General features: G+C 39.7%; 1 protein-coding gene across 4 annotated transcripts in view; it reads right to left on the reverse strand.

Moving 5' to 3' along the window:
* Nucleotides 1-16,503, reverse strand: part of ccdc88ab (coiled-coil and HOOK domain protein 88ab) — a 71,733-nt gene that overhangs the window by 31,758 nt on the left and 23,472 nt on the right. For all 4 annotated transcript variants that reach the window (XM_088934417.1, XM_088934418.1, XM_088934416.1 and 1 more), the window contains exons 4-8: nucleotides 12,473-12,542; nucleotides 5,149-5,207; nucleotides 3,428-3,511; nucleotides 3,122-3,262; nucleotides 1,630-1,799 (exon numbers count right to left, since the gene is read on the reverse strand). In XM_088934417.1, coding sequence (XP_088790543.1) covers nucleotides 1,630-1,799; nucleotides 3,122-3,262; nucleotides 3,428-3,511; nucleotides 5,149-5,207; nucleotides 12,473-12,542 — 524 coding nt within the window. The remainder of the gene's footprint in view (nucleotides 1-1,629; nucleotides 1,800-3,121; nucleotides 3,263-3,427; nucleotides 3,512-5,148; nucleotides 5,208-12,472; nucleotides 12,543-16,503) is intronic.

Below are 16,503 nucleotides of genomic sequence, written 5' to 3' on the forward strand. Positions count from 1 at the left end.
GTCATGAGCACAGCCAAGACCAGGCTCATTTTCAAAGCCAGGGCAAAGAAAAAAAAATATTCTAATTTTCTAGTTGTCTCAGATTGCGTGGTAATGATGGGTTTTTATTTATAATTAGTGTGGCTGTATAATGTCATGAAGCAGCTTGTGAAGAAAACATTTAACTCATTTACTGACTAGTCAGTCAGACTAATAACTGCAATCTTTCCAGGCTGTTTTCTGACTGCAGCTGCTCATACAAATCCAAGAATCAACAATTAGAAATGATGGCAATCCTCTGTACTAAGAAAGAGTATAGCCATTAAATGAATACTTCATATTGTTATGCTGGAGAATAAAACTCTGCCTCATTACCATGAACCTCAGACTAATTGTATAATTTCTTATTGTAAATCTTTAACTATTTCTTCTGAAATGAATTGCTTAGTAAGTCTGTCAAAAATACTTCCAAAACCATACTCACTGCTGTTACCATAGCCAGGCTAATCTAATAAACCGGACAGTCTACAATTTTATTTCTTTGTTCTAATGTGCTGTCAATAATTTATGATAATGTGAAAAGGACTGCACTGAAATGTTAGTATAAAAAAAGATACAAGATGAAGAGGGGGAAAGGCTATAGAATTGCACAATTGCAAGAGAACTTGCAACCATGTCATCAAGCAGATGACAAACAGATAAACTGCAGGGTACCTGAAATTCACCTCAAGAGGCCTTAAGAAGTCAATATCAGTGGTTGCCAACCCTCGTCCTGGAGGAACTAAGTGTTTTCTAGGTTTTGCTCCTGTCACTGATCTCAGTTTTCTGTCTAGAGTATATCTGCAAATTTACTTTCAGATTTCAGATAAGCGGGATTTGTAATTGGTATCAAAACTACCAATTTCTGAACTGAAGAACTGCCCTCATGCAGCTGTGCTGCCTGAAATGTAACCAACTGGGTGTCTGCAGAGGGAAAAGAAGAGTTCTACTGGCTAGTTCCTGATACAGTGTCCGTTATTACTAGTAGATTAACTGATCAGCTAGCAAGAGCTGTTTAGTCAGCAAGCTGGCCAGCAAGCTGAGAGAGGCTGTGTTCTGTGTGATGAAGCTGTTGGAAACAGAACCATTAAAGACGGGACTGACTGGAGAAACATGTTAAAGTTTATTTCTCATCATGTGTATCAATTAAAACATCATCTATTAGCATTGGAGAAAACCAGCTGGGACGGAAACCTGCAGACCTGCAGACACAGTGTTTCCAACTGTTCACATCAATATTTTCTTATATTTTGCATGTTCTGTTTTTCTTGGCTTTGGTTGACTCTACAGAAAGAGCTTTAAACTCAAGACAGAAAACTGATGGATGAAAAGCCGATGTACTGAAGCCCATGGGTAAAGAAATGCATGCCAAAACATTCAGCACTATAAGCTTCCTACCATATCTCACTTAGCTTAAAAATTATTATCAGAAAGTATTTCTTTAAAATTACACAATAAAACTGCTTGTGAGGGACATTTCAGAACAGATAGTCAGGGGGGCATATGGAACATTTCAGACTGATTAACAACAGCATACACGCACGCTGCCTGAAACAGACTTCAGGAGCCCTTAATCTCTATTTGTAGCACACATCCAATCGGTATACTTACAGCTCTTGCCTTAGCCTTCTTATCCTGGCCTTCGCGTCGGCCAGCTCCACAGACAAGTGCTGCCTGCTCTCGGTGCGGCGCATGCTGGGGGAGCCGCTGGGGGACTGCGCCGTCGGCACCAGGGGCGAGGCCTGGCCGCAGTCCCTCTCCTGGGTCAGCTCCACGATAGTCTGAGCACAAGCAGGCACAACATGAGCCCGCGCTCCCTGCCTCTTATTTCCACTACTGTGCACAGCCAGTAGAGCAGGCAAGACGGTTTGTCATAAAGAATCAAACAGTGGCGAGTTCATGGCAAAAAAAAACAGATAAATGGATCTATGTGTTGGTTAAACAAATCTTTGCAACGATTTTCCTCAGCTTTTGCATTACATAGCGGCATAGATACAGTGACATATGTTTAACACAGATCTTTTCTTGTATTTAATACACGCAGAGACACACCCTGGACAAAGTAACAGGTAGTGGTTAAAGTAGTTTAAGATTAAGGTCTTAAAATTAGGAAAGAATGTTTAGGGGCAGTACAATAAACAATAACCAAAAACATTTTACAACTGGATAATGACAACTAGTTTGAAAAGCTTCACCTTAAATCATATCAAGGACCCACATAAGCAGTAGGCCATTTCCAAGGTGCATCGTGGAGATTTTCAGTTATTTTGTTATTTTATCTGATACAAATGATAAAATACCTCTTAAAATTCATAGTACCCGTCTTGCAGAGGGAATCTTTCTGCATTATTAAATTATGATTAACTTATTGTGGGGTTTAACAATCTGAAAGTGCAGTTATTTTGCTCAAAATTTAAAAGTGAAGTGTAGTGATGCAAAGGAAGAAGTTTATGTATTCTTTTCACCAAGTTCAAAATATCCTTGATTCGCACCTGACTTATCCGAATGCTCAAAATATCTTTAAGTGCTTCACATCAAGTGCACTAATGCCAATTAGGTGTGCCGATCCTTACAGGCATCGCTATATAAACAGCGTTCTCTCATGTCAGAGGAGTGTACAATTAGCAGGATGGCAAAGATTAGGTCACAGCACTCCCTGGGTAGTAAGAGCACCAAGGGGGATTATCTGATTAACTGAAAACCTTAAAAGCAATTAACAGCCTCTTGCTAATTGGCCTAACTTATTTAAAGCTACAGCTTACATCCAGGAGAGTGAGACGTAGGCTGCATTACAAATCTGTACTGTTCAGTTATTTACGAGCACTTACCAAGGAACTGACATGTTCAGACATAACTACAAGAAATGAAAACACATACAGTACATGTACATATGAAGGTTTCAAAACCGTAATTTAATGTGCAGTGATTTACAATCCACAGCCCAGTGGAGAAGGCAGACTTGGTGCATGATCTGACCATGCCACCAAGGTTATCATCACTGGTTTTATAGGACAAGGCTGTGGGCAAGTCTCTGTGGCCGCAGTGAGAATGTGGGCAATGGGGCTGTTCTGCAGGCCTGCCACTAACAGCAGATCATCTGTACCTCAGAGTGCTCATCCCTCTCATCCACAAGGCGTTTTAAGTGGAAGGCCATGTTCCTGGACAAAGAATCCAGGTCATCCTGGTTCAGATCAGCTGCTTCCATCCACTGCAGATCAAAGACGTTCTCCTGGTTGTGAGTCACCTTCAAAAGGGGAAGAACTTTATAAAGAAGCATCTCTTTCTAATACTGGCATATGCGAGGGTCTCTAAATCTCTGGTTTCGAACACTGACCAATATTATTGTGAGAAAAATGTCTGTTTTTTTCTAAAACTGTCTGGGTTCACAAGCAGAGCTGTGGTTGCATACCTCTTGGATGTGAGCAGCTATTGCAGCTTTAGTATCAAAATCTAAGGTCTGGATCTTTTCAATGAATTCTTCTTTCTTCTCACACTGAAAAGAAAAGGAAAATAAGTTAGTGTGAAACAGTCTATGTGAGAGCAAACATTTGCACTGCAAAGATTTCTACAATGTCAACAATGGAGCTTTCATTGTGCTGGCTTCGTTATTCTCTATCCACCAACTATCTCAAAGCCATGAACTGATCACAGTAAAATAAATTATAAATATTGAAAATATATACGGTTGAAATATTTTAAAGGATTTTCTCTGATGGGCAGTCACAAAAAAAGAGACTAAAAATCAGGCTTAAAAAGCTAAGATTGTCCTGGCTGTATCCCACAAATGTGAGAAAACATGATGCCTGCCATCCATACCATAAAAAACAAAACTAAATTTTCCACTGAACATTTAAAAGTGAAAAGACGAAAGAGGCTTCAGAGAATCTCACTTTGGATAAACAACCGGGCCTGTTATTCGGTTTCATGTTTGACATGTAAATGACTATCAATGTATTTATCTTACATAAATAAACTCTGTTCTGTGAAAAAGCAGCAAATTAGTTGGGTAAGAAGCCCCAGCCTGAGGCGATGATGTGTGAACAGATACCAACAACAGGCCAGGGTCACACAGATAAGGCCATTTCAGAGTAGGGCAGTACTACTGGTCTCTGAATCGCCAAATCAGGCATCTGAGTAGGCCACTTTGTCAGATTCAGTCTGATCTGACTGAATAAATGCACAGGACTATCATTCTAAATGACTGATGGTAAAGGCCATGCATTTCTGCACTTGATCTTGATAGGTTATTTACTGTTTGTTTAGGAACGAGACTGGCCATCCTTTGAGGTACACCAGCCCCTAAGTGACCCTTGAGATAAGCATGCGTGGCCAGTATACTGCCAGGATCCGTAGGACTGGATAGCAGGTGGAGGAAAATGCAAACACAAAATGTTCAGCACTCCTGATTGTTAGCTTTAAATATACTGAACTACTGCACTGCTACATTTCTAAAATAAAGCAAATGACATGCATGTATCATTCTGTTACAGAGAACAGCAGACTGCAGGGCATCTCTGTACTGTAAATGTTTAATATTCACAGCCTCCCAAAGTTGCCCTTAACACCTTATTTTTCCAGTTATTTAATCTGGGACTTGCTTCATATCACACTGTTTATGCTGCTTGGAATGCAATAGGATGATACTGGTGCAGCTCGTGCTTTCAGCACACTGCATGTCATCGGGAGGTTTCTGAGCAGTGTGCATTGCCTGTCTACTCCCCCACCCTGCACACCCTGATCCAGTTTCTAGAAGTTAGCCGATTTCAGTGCCATTACGGAAGAGATACACTAGCACAAGGGTCTCCAAATCCAATCCTGAAGAGCCTCAGTTCTCTGGATTTCAAAAAGCACCAACAGCTGGGGGGTAGATCACATTAACCTTGACTTAAGCAAACAAATAGTACAATTTGCTAATGAAGAGCTCAGTTAGGAAGAAGACCAGATGACCCTGTAGTTCTCCAGGGTGAAGACTGCAGACTGCAGGTCTGGCACATAATCTCAAGGGACAATCAGACAGAAGAGGCTGCACAGTGAGGAAGCAAACCAGGAACCTGAGATTAAACTCAGTAAAAAAACTCCTTTAACATTTCACTCAGCTTCAGGAAAAAAATGGCAGATGCTAAATCTCACCTGAACTGCACAGCCCAGCAACAGCAACAGCAATTTCTTCATTTCCTCCAGACCTTGTCCTGTAAAACAGATAGTCTTCTCAACAGCGAAAGAGACACGTTGCTTTTTCTTTATTTATCATTGCAACACTGTAAAAAGAGGTGTTGATTTAAAGGACTGAACGATTGTGATCCCCTGGATGAGTTTAAACCACGGTACCCAAACATGCAGCTCCTCCAGTGAACGTAGCCTGTGGCCCCCTGGGAACTCAAGCACAGAGCTGCATGTCCTAGGAGGAGAGAGAACTAAAACAGGGAATAAGAGTTCCTCTTGACTGTCAATACACACACAGATATGGACCTTGTTCACTAAAACTCCCCAACAGCAGTCACGTGATATTTCCCACACAATTTGGAGGTTAAATGCATATTGCATTCAGCCCCATGACAGCATCTTCACAGCATGACACAATTCCAAATTCGTTTTGCTTTTTCAGGAAGTGAGCAAAGACAAGAGTGATAAATCTTGATGAGGATTGTGTGTTTCCTTTAAAAACTGAAAATAAATAAGGCAAAGGTATTCAGAAGCATTTTACTCGGAAGGCAAAATCAATTCTTTAAATTTATTACATTTAACAGCAAATGTGATTTTTTACTTTTTATTTTAGAAATCCACCAGTAAACATTTCACTTGCTATGTATTCCAGATGACTACACAAATAATGTCATTTGCACTGCTGTGATGCCAGCCAATTAAAAGAATGCTACCAATGGATTATTTCATGCTACCAGTAAAACCTGTGAGAAGGTGCTATATGCTAATCCTAACATTCTGTCCTTGAACGGATGTAAGAGACACTTGAAAGGGGCACTTTATCACAGCTGCTTAAACAAGAGCAGTTGGAGACAGAGTATTAAGAGGGACACAGTATATTAATCATCATAAAGTGATGAAATAAGAGCTATGAAAAAGAAGGAGTGGGATAAATTTATCTGGAGGATTAGTCTGAAGATTAATTAGGCAGGTTTCCCTCGTCTCGGTGCTTAATAATCGTCTGTTGCCCAGCTTGGCTTTATTAAGTCCATTCACCGGGTACCATGCTACACAGAATGGAAGGGGAAGGCAATGATTGGTAAAGTAGGTGCTAGAGACAGGTCTGGTATACAAAGGCTTATAGCAAAAGTGCTGATATGAAACTGCATTTAGTGTGAAGGGCTTAAGCAGCAAAACAAAATCCCAAAGACAGCAGCAATTAGACTGAGGGAGTGTCTGGAAAAAAAAGGAAGAAAAGCCTTGACCAGATGTCACTAATTTTGTTTATCCCACAACCAGGGTTAAAAAGGGTCGGTTAACAGCAACTGGAGTATCCTAACTGTCGCCTTAGGATGTGGCCCAAAGACAAGACCACACCACAGCCACAGTGAGTGCTCTAATGGTTTGCAATGAAATTATAAAACTGCTGACATGAACAAAAGAGACCCAGCACTGGAAAATAAATGGTTGCATAATGTAGCCATCATGGAGCATTTGCAAGGTTAGGGAGGAGTGAACGCATCCTGCTTTCCTTTAGAGAAGGGGCTTATTATTATTAAATGGTGCACTCTAGCTCATCATGCAGTCACACAATGTCCAAAGTGATGAACTTTTAAAAGCTAAACTAACGGGTTGTTTTAAAAAGATATAGGCTACGCACAATCTTTTTCACCAAAAAAATAATAGCATTACCAGGCTGAAAGACTTGGGTTTATTTATAAATAGCTCCAGACAAATATCTGATGCAAGGTTTCATGTTAATTAAAAAAATCTCTATCATGTTCCACTTGGTTTCGCCAAGGGCTTGATTATGATTTTATCATACACAAACATAAGCTGTAGTCACACAGTGGATTAAGGATTTTAGCCTCAGGTCACTGTTGTACAACTTTCCATTACTTCTCCTGGATTTAGACTGCATGATTGTTTACCATTGCGGTGCTGAAAGTCACTCACGACTGAAGGCAGATGTAGTTAACTTCTGTTAGTTTAAATCCTCAGACTTCTCAAGCTTTCAAATATCAGCAACTGAACCAACCCACTCTGTTCTGTTTATTTCTGTCAACCAACATGAAAACCCTGTAAATTATATCAAACTTTCAATGTTACTGCCTCGCACAAACCAGTAGAACTTCCTTAACAGACTGTACTTTAAGTACTTAAATACTTTAAACACTAAAACTTGGTACTATGTGTAGTTCGTGCTTGTGTCTAAATGAAATGAGTTGCTTCAGTTGCCACCATACATCTGAATTTCATATTTTAAACTCATAAATATGTATTTAAGCATAAATAAATTGACAAAAAATAGTATATCTAATGAATGAAATAATAAAGAATGCTATTTGTGAGAATTTCTGCTTTAAGCACTTTATAGACCCTAAATTAACTCAAAACTCAGAAACGAAGGACTTAAATAACACAACCTCTGGCTCTCGGAGATTACACTACAGCAGGAGCCATCAACCATGAAAATAAAGCACCTTGGGTTTTAAAGCAGATATTCAGTCTGCTGCAACAGATAAAGCCAGGAAAGAGAATCTAAACATGTTAGCTAGCATTTCTTTTTCAACCTGCGATAGCCCAGGGTGGTTTCAAGTCACTCCTCTGTCCCTATAAACAGCCTTCACAGATTAAAATTTTCACCAGGGATGAAAAAAAAATCTTTCAGTAGGACAGAGATTACAGGGGAAGACACTGACACGCCTGCTTAGAAGAAACATGGATGAGAAGGAGAACATGAAAAGCGTGTGAAAAACATAGCTTCTGTGTTTTGGTGGCTGGTGCAGTAAACGAAATGTAAGGCCAGAAAAGAAATCTCGCTTTAAGCTTCTTAGATAAAACATCATATGGATGTTATTTATACATACAAACATTTATCAAGAAGTTATAATGTAAATGATTTATAATGCGTTAGAATGTAGACTATCCGGAAGCACTGGAGGCACAGGCACTAAGGCACTGAATGAATAATTTAAAGTGCTGATAAGAAGTGAACCAACAGTGTATACAGCATGGCTTTAAATAACTCATGAAAGTTTTGCTTCACATGAAAGAGGGGTGTCCGTTTACCATGGCCACGGTTTATTATGACAATACTTTTCTGCAAAGAATATTCTGGCTCCTTGGGTCACAATACTTGCTTCCTGTCAGGAAACACATGGCCAGAGCTGACACTGAATGACTGCTATGAACTGCACCTCATCCTGTCGCAGAAAAACAGAGAGGAAAAGGAAAGGGTTCTTTTTCAGGGGCTCATGAGGTTCAGGTCATTTTTACCAATGCAAGATTTGGCAACTTACATCACTACTCGCCTACAGTGTTCTCTGTGCAAGCATACAGTTTATATACTATCCCATGACAATTCCCACAGAGGTCCAGAGACACCATTTGAAGGGGGATCTTCCAATTCAATTAAAGTACTCAATTGGCTGTCGATTGCACTAATGGCTCTCTGTAGGCCTTTCATATTTCAACTAATTAATTTAAATGAGAGGTGATTACTTTCAGTTACAGAGGCTTGCCAAAGGTCACTTGAATTATTTTATGAGGAGAAAATTAGCATTTTTTAAACACTAGATTATTTGAAAGTCAGGACTGAAAGACTAACTCACAGTTTTTCTGCAAGGGACACATTTATACAAATTGAAGCAGGTTTCCTTCAAATTAATCAAATTAATTGAAATAGTGAATATTGCTTTGTGACAGAAGGCAGAAGCTTGAACTCAGTCCTGACTCATCAAACAATCGGTCTTACAGAATAGTTGAACAGAGAAGCATGTCTGGGGATTTCAGGCCCAGTCTGTATGTTTCCCAATCCTGTCCCAGAAGATCAGCTGTCTTCTCCAACGTCAGGCGCTGTTAACCGGACCCTGTTGTTGCAATGTTCCTGTCCCAGAGCACAATCACCCCACACTGCTAGGAATGAACATTTGGAACAGGTGTACAATCTGAAGTCTTAATAGAAAGTATTTTAATATTAAGTTTTGTTTTAAATACGCAAGGTTTGTTCGTTCTTCATTTTACTATTATTTCAATCCAAACACCTTGCAATTTATTTCCTGTTTTTGAAGTCACCGCTCTTTGCTAAGTGGAAGCAAAAACATTTAAGACCTTTTTTCATGTCACACACTTGTCCCAAACTATTACAGGTACAGCACATTGTGTTTCCAACTCTGAAAACCGTATGCGACTCCCGTATTTCAAAGTTGCAACAATAAGGCTTTTATGTGCTTTATCATTTTAGAATCCAGTGATTATTTCCTTCTTGTCCTTCTTCTGTTTTGCTTACTTTTAATTTTGTTTTCAAGTATATGTCATCATACTATGATGCCAAGCATGTCAGCTGCATTATGGGAGAATGGTGAAGACGGATCTCAAGGTGTATTTTGGAAAACAGAGAGCTAGGCTATTTGAAGGTGCACCCAAGGATAAATGAACTCTATGGTTTTCTGAAAAGCTTTTAGAGGGAAAACTAGTTCAAGTGCTACCAAACTAAAAAAATTAGCAGTGCCTTAGGAATGGCAGTTTAAAAGGAGAAATATATAAACCTTACACCCTGTAAATTTGTCTTTAATCTAACCAGGCTATCCAAGACGGATGGGCAGCTCTAGTGATATTTTCAAAAAAAGATAAATTAAGTATACGAGATAGTCTTTTATATTTGTATCATTTCAGCCTATCATTATGCCAAAATATCAAAATGGTAGACAAAACGCACATAAAACTTCAGCAACTGTCACTTCTAATTAGTCAGACACCCAATCTAATCAGATTTTCAAAATATCTGAAAGTCCTGTGGTGTCTCAAAACTCAAAGAACCCTCTTGAATTGAAGCCCTGGCCAAACAACACATGGCCAGTGGCATGGTGCTGAAGCAGAGAAAGATATTCTGTCATTGGAGGTGATTACAAAAGAAGCTTTGATGAGAACCACTTAGTCCGTACTGCTTGATCTCTGTATCTTAAGCAGGGCTGTATGTTTGCCTTTCATGATAAACCCTACGTTTGTACTGTGGTTGCCCATTGCCGAGTAGTGTGGCAGGCAAAAGACAAAAAACAATTTTATTGATAACATCTTGCAAAAGAAACACCAAAAAGCCTCCAGCTGCGTTCTGTGTATTCTGAATTGTTCCGAGAATCTGAGGATTTAATTAAGTTAGTCTGTCCCTATTCACCTATGACAGAACATTGCTACAGTCCTAAAAAAAGTCTAGCTTTTTTTTTTGCAATGGAAGAATAGCTCTTTGGGAAATTGATTAGATGGGCGAGAATGAGAACAAGGCCCAGGGAGTCCAGGTTCACAATGTGACGTGAGCCTGGCATTGAGGATGAGGAGTTCCCATCTTTGCAGTTCATGATACTCGATACCCAGTATAGGATTAACAGGGATCTCAAAACGGGCAGATAAGCATGAATTAGAATGGAAAGTTAATCAAGTTAATCACCAAACTGTGCAAATGCCATCAGTACTATGCAGACACCCATAGAGACCTATAAGAGATCAAATCAAGCTTTGATGTTCTTTAGGACATAAAAACATGAGAGCAGTCAAACACGAAGGGAAGCTTCACTGCTCATTCTGGGGAAGTCCACCGGGCTGACTTTGTCAGTGCCTTTGATGCTTTAGATGGATACAGATCTTCATCTCACTAAACTATGACATGAAGTACATAAAACGTGACAGATTTTCTTATACAGTAGGTCTATAAAGTTGATGTTGTATTTATTGAAATAATTATTGAATTAAAAGTCACTGTCCACAGCTATTGTTGGAGGCATGATGTGAAAGACTAGGACACAAAAAACATTACATACATGACAAAGAGCTACAATGGTCAACCCCACATCCAGCCTGCAGGGAATCATAACAAACCCTTTAAAAATCCAGACCTCAAAGCAGAGAAACTCAAGCCTACTGTAAATTCCCACAGTAACGAGGCCTTTCCATTCCTCTGGAGAACACTAATGACAGTGTAATAAAACACACATGGACTTCTCCGGTCTGGAATCACTTTCAGATGCTATGTCATCACTCAACAGGCCCCTGGGTTCAAAGGTCACAGGCAGGAAGACAGTGGAATGTAGTGCTCTTTTGACATGCAGTTTTCTACATGATACAGGAAATGTTTAGCTTTAAAACTAAACACTATACTGCTTAAAAATATCAGAATCTGATATTGAAGAACAATGAGGTTTTCAATAGACAGTCAATATTTTGGGATAAGCTAAAAATAGTTTTTGAGACTTCCTGGTAACAGCTGGAGTTTCACAGCAGCAAACAGACTTGGTTTTTTTCTTTCAGGATTCTGATTCTTTCCTTCCTAACATTCCAGCACCTTACCCTGACATACACTATACTTTCATATTTGTTAAGCAGAATCGTTTTCCCTGTTTGATAACTGCTGCTTCCTTACATGTTTTTAATGTGATAAACAGGCATGGTTATAATGGAAGTCTGCCATGGATTTTCAATTCATCTTGATTCCATAATGTTATTGTACATTTCTCAATGCTGTTTTATGATTATACAAAAAACATGCAGCAATGTTTTGCCTGAGATTTTGCACACTGTAAAAGATAAAGTCCACACCAGGGCCACAGTGGCTCATGAGGCCAGAGTTCACCCTGGTTTCTGTCATGGGAAGTGGACTAGAGAATACCTGGATGGAACACTTGTCCTGCACAGATATATCACCCCCCAGAAATACTGGTTCATTCATACAGCTGGATGGCCTAGAGTACCTCAGTCAAGGTACAACAGCACCAGAGACTCAAACCCACAACTGGCACTCGTGTGTTCAAAGCTCAACCAATGATCTATGCCACCCCCTAAGCACAGCATATTACAATAATCCTTGTATTTAAAATTGCGAACAAAAAACTGACGAGAGATGAAAAAGATTTTGAATGGGTCAGTGAAATTAAAAGCTCAGGGTCCCATGTTCTTTCTCAACAAAATGCTGGAGAGCTGTGCACATACTAGGCACTGCAGGAAATAACCTTTGCTGTGAAAAGCAATATTAAGCGGGTTCAAAAGAACAAAAAAACAGAACTGCGCAGAGCTTAGTTACAGTCTAAAGCACACTTCCCCGTAAGCAGAATTGGAGAAGTAAATGTTTTCCAAATCTATTGCATCTGCGACATTAAAAAGAGTAGCCTGACTCCTAGTAATGATGTTTTTAGGAATAACAGAACATTTCAGCAAGACAAACTTCCCCATGTGTACATTACTGTCCCCACATCAGCCTCTCAGATGTTAAATGCGAAGCAGGTTTTTGTACTGTTCAGTTCAAATGAAGTTCCAAACCTACCTGAGAGAGGATTCTTGCCCAGCACCAGGACATTTGGAAGGGGCATCATGATTAGCTGTTGCAATGTCTCCTAGAAAAACAGAAGCAAACAGTTAAGCCAAGATAGGCAGAAGAAGTGTTTGAAGAGGTTATTCAATCCAGCCTAGCAAACTGAATTATCTCTTTAAGATCCCAGATATTTCCATGAAATTGACTCAATGATATAAACAAAGTAAACAAAAAGACACAAAAAGGTTCCTTAATTTTCATCAACTTATTACGTTGCTGCTATTTCCTTCTCTGAATTTTGTGTGAATTCTTAATATTGTGTTGTGAGCAGATACTTAGATTGTGATATGCCATTCTTTTCCAAGAAAAGACGCTTTTGAAATTATTTCCATGGCTGAAGGTGAGGAACAAGGTGAAGGAATCTATCAGGGCTGCACAGCTTTCAGACCAATGGGCTTCAGAGCACCCGTGAACTCGTCCACACTTGACATCTGCAGTCACCTTACAGGTGAACTTTCCAGAAGTGATTTTTACTTCACCATTGAGAACGACAAACAACCAAGAACCACAAGCAAAGGACATATAGAGTACGATCTGCAAAGAAAACACAGATGAACTCCCTGGAAAATGTTTTCCTAGCCCTTTAATAACGAAGCACTGAGGGCATCATGAGCTCTTCCATGTTATCATGTGCCCCAGGGTGGGCAGAACGCGGTCAGGAGGCTCTTCTGACAGTCATGCGGACACTTCATTTCACAAACAAAGCATTTAGTGAAGCCACCCATTTAAAAAAAAACAACACAGGGTACATAGCCTTCCTATATATTCCCAGAACGCATTGATCCTTCACTCGTATGCTACAGGAGCTCCTATTTTAAAAACCCAAAATAAACAGGCACAGCACATCTTCAAAGCTCAAACACAAACACTAGCTGACACAGGATGTTCTTTTTACAGGGGCATGCAGACTGTAAGACTTCACAAAGGGTGGACATTTCCTCCACAGAAGCTAATGCTAATTCTATATTGTTTTAATGGTCATTGAAAGGCAGCAATAACTGACTTATCAAAAGATAGCACTTCCTTCCATTAACATTTTTATTGAACCCATTCCTTTACTGGGCATTCCGTGCCAAAGCAGTTAGTGTTTGGCTGATCCCCACAGAAGAGTGATGATTTGAATTCACTGCCAGCTACAGAGTGAATCACATGGACTCTCCTCTACAAGCCAGTTTCCTCTGGCATTCTGTTCTTTAGCCAAGTATCTAAAGATAACACATAGCCAATCACACACCTTCCACCCACAAGATGAGCATATTGAAGTATCTCTGACTTCTACAGCATGTGTGTTTCTAAAAGTATCTGAAGTAAATATTCTTATCCTTACAAGCATCATTAATGGGCTTAAAGAGGAGGTAGTTTTCAGTGGAAGGCTTTCTTTGGGGTCACTTTCTGGAGATGCATTTCTAAAGCTGTTTTGTTACACAAAATAATTAATTATGCTATAATTCATTTTCCAGCATAGAGACCCAATCCCAAGAGAAAAGATCATTTCTAAATGATCATAAAAACAAATAACACTGATTTCAGAATCACTGAATTAAAAGTAAAATTAAAAATGTTTTTATGCCAAAACCTTTTCTTGTTTCTGTTCATCTCAATATTTTAATATTTTATATTCATAAAACAAATATCAAGGGAATTATTGAAATTGCTTAAAATATGTTAATGCATCTTCATTTACAGCATTTAACATCACACAGCATATTCAACTAAATGCATCAGTTAAAAAAATAAAATGCACCACTGTTCCCAACAAGGCAGGCTGTGAAAAGTCAGCCAGGTCTCTCCCAGCTTTCTGTCACAATGCGATTCCTGTGACTAGCCCAGGCTCCTGCAAGCTTCTATGACATCAGTGAGAGACGCGGCTCTACTCCAGCCAGGGCTGACTCTCCTGTCAGGTGCTGGGGAACTCTGACAGGACAGCATGGGCAGATGAGCACATCAACAACATCTCATATACAGTACAAAACTGGCAATTCCAAATTGGGCCGGTATGAAAACTGAAATAATCTGAGATTATATATTTTTTAGAAACTCATCATGGTTGGGAGTCCCTAGTAGTGAAAGGGAGAAATTCATTGTCTGGAACCCACTACTCAACTGTAGGGCACCCCTGGAGCCTCCAGGTCCTTTCTCTAGCCAGGCACCTGAGTCTTAATGGGAATGAGAGTCCCTTAATGGGAACATGTCTATTGTTCGGTTGGCACCACATAGTTTTCTCTGCATTTCTAGGAAATTACTTTTTTTTTTCAAAAATGCACAAATTTTCCTTTTTTGGAGCTGGGCTCTCCAGTCCTCCCAAAAGGCAATTCTGCATTAAGGCTCAAAAAATAAAAACTCAGAAAAAAATATCTTAGCTTTTTTTTTTAAAGAGCACTCATTTCTCTTTACACTAATTTCTAAAATAACAGGGGGAACAAATATATTTTAAAACAATTTTAGGACGATAATAATAAATCTTTTATCAAACACAGAGCCTTTTCTGTGATGTGGTTCCCATTTCCCCCCTCCATGGCCACCTGGGTTGCAGATGAGGAATAAACAGTATATGCACTACACACATGAAATGACACCGAGATCCTAAGTTCAGATGTGAGATACTATTTATTCCAAAACTTCTCTAGCTTGGAAACAAAAAAGGAACCCGAGAGAGAACTAAGCAGCTGTACATGTGGCACCAAGCAAAACGTGCTGGACTTCAAATGGAGTCAGTAGCGATGTGCATTGTGGCGTGCTGTGACCCTGATGGACTCTTTGTAAACACTCTCTGCTGTTCCTGAAACGTCCAGAGGCCGAGCTCGAGCTCAGCTGCTCCCTCATGGCGAGCACAGGGTCACGAAGCCACTGGCTCCACTCCCAGGAAGCGTGAGAACTGTTCTCTCGGCCACAGCCAGGACCCTTTCTTACCCACTACACCACAGAGAAGCACGTGGTCGTCTGTTACATGGGCCTGGTGCCTGAAATTAGGTACTGCTCAGACAAAGACACTATTCTGGTTATCAATCCAAATTGTCCGTATATGTTGCAGTACTGAAAAATAACAAATAGCTGAAGAAATGCTGCGCCCACATAGTCACAAACTCTTGTTTTTAGCATAATTATCTGCTGCTATTTCTACAGACACTGTCGACAATGACAGTGTCATCTGCTGTATGAAGAAATGCCACATGTAGGCCAGTTAGTGTCAACACAGAACTTTGAGGATCATCGTTTACTGAAACCTGTACCACTCTGATATCTCGGGCTCAGCCTGACAGATTCTTTTTCAAAAACACGTTTTTTGCTGAAATGGGTGCCTGTCACACCACTCTAAAAACAAAACAACAACAAGGGGAAATGAAACCTCTAAGAGCCAGAGCGGATCAGCTGAACTACAGAACTCTTTCTCTACAGTGGGAAGGTTACTTAAAAAACCTAAAGTACTTTACAACAATCAAGCATCATGTCTTGTGTGATCAAAACAAAGAATAAAAAAAAAAACATAGAAATAACATATCAATACAGTACACATGATGCCAAAGCTGATTAATAAATTATGACAGCATAAACAGCAAAATGGAGGTACTGTACAGAAGCTCTACCGAGGAGATTTGCCAAGATCATGCTGCTCTTTGATGCCTGTCATTAAACATTTATTTTAAGTATACCCTGCTAAATCCACAGCAATGTGAGCTTTTCAGTAGAGGATTTCCAAACTTTTGCTTTTCCCCAAGTTTCTCTGGACTCCAACAGTCCTCTATGTAAAGTTTCTAAGTATTCCAAATCCCAGGGGCATTTACAAAAGTTAAATCAGTGGACTTCTTCAGAACCAACAGTGAAACAACACCAGATGGCACGTGCAGAAACTACAAGGAAATGTGTTTGGAACTGAAAATAGGAAGCACTTTTGTGCACAAAGGGTTGTGAGAGTCTGGAACAATCTACCCAGGGATGTTTGTCAAACGTGATATCCTGGCACATTGGAAGAAATGGCTGGATGA

This window comes from Atractosteus spatula, chromosome 15 (assembly GCF_055471065.1).
Source record: "Atractosteus spatula isolate fAtrSpa1 chromosome 15, fAtrSpa1.hap1, whole genome shotgun sequence".
In the NCBI taxonomy this organism is placed as follows: Eukaryota; Metazoa; Chordata; class Actinopteri; order Semionotiformes; family Lepisosteidae; genus Atractosteus; species Atractosteus spatula.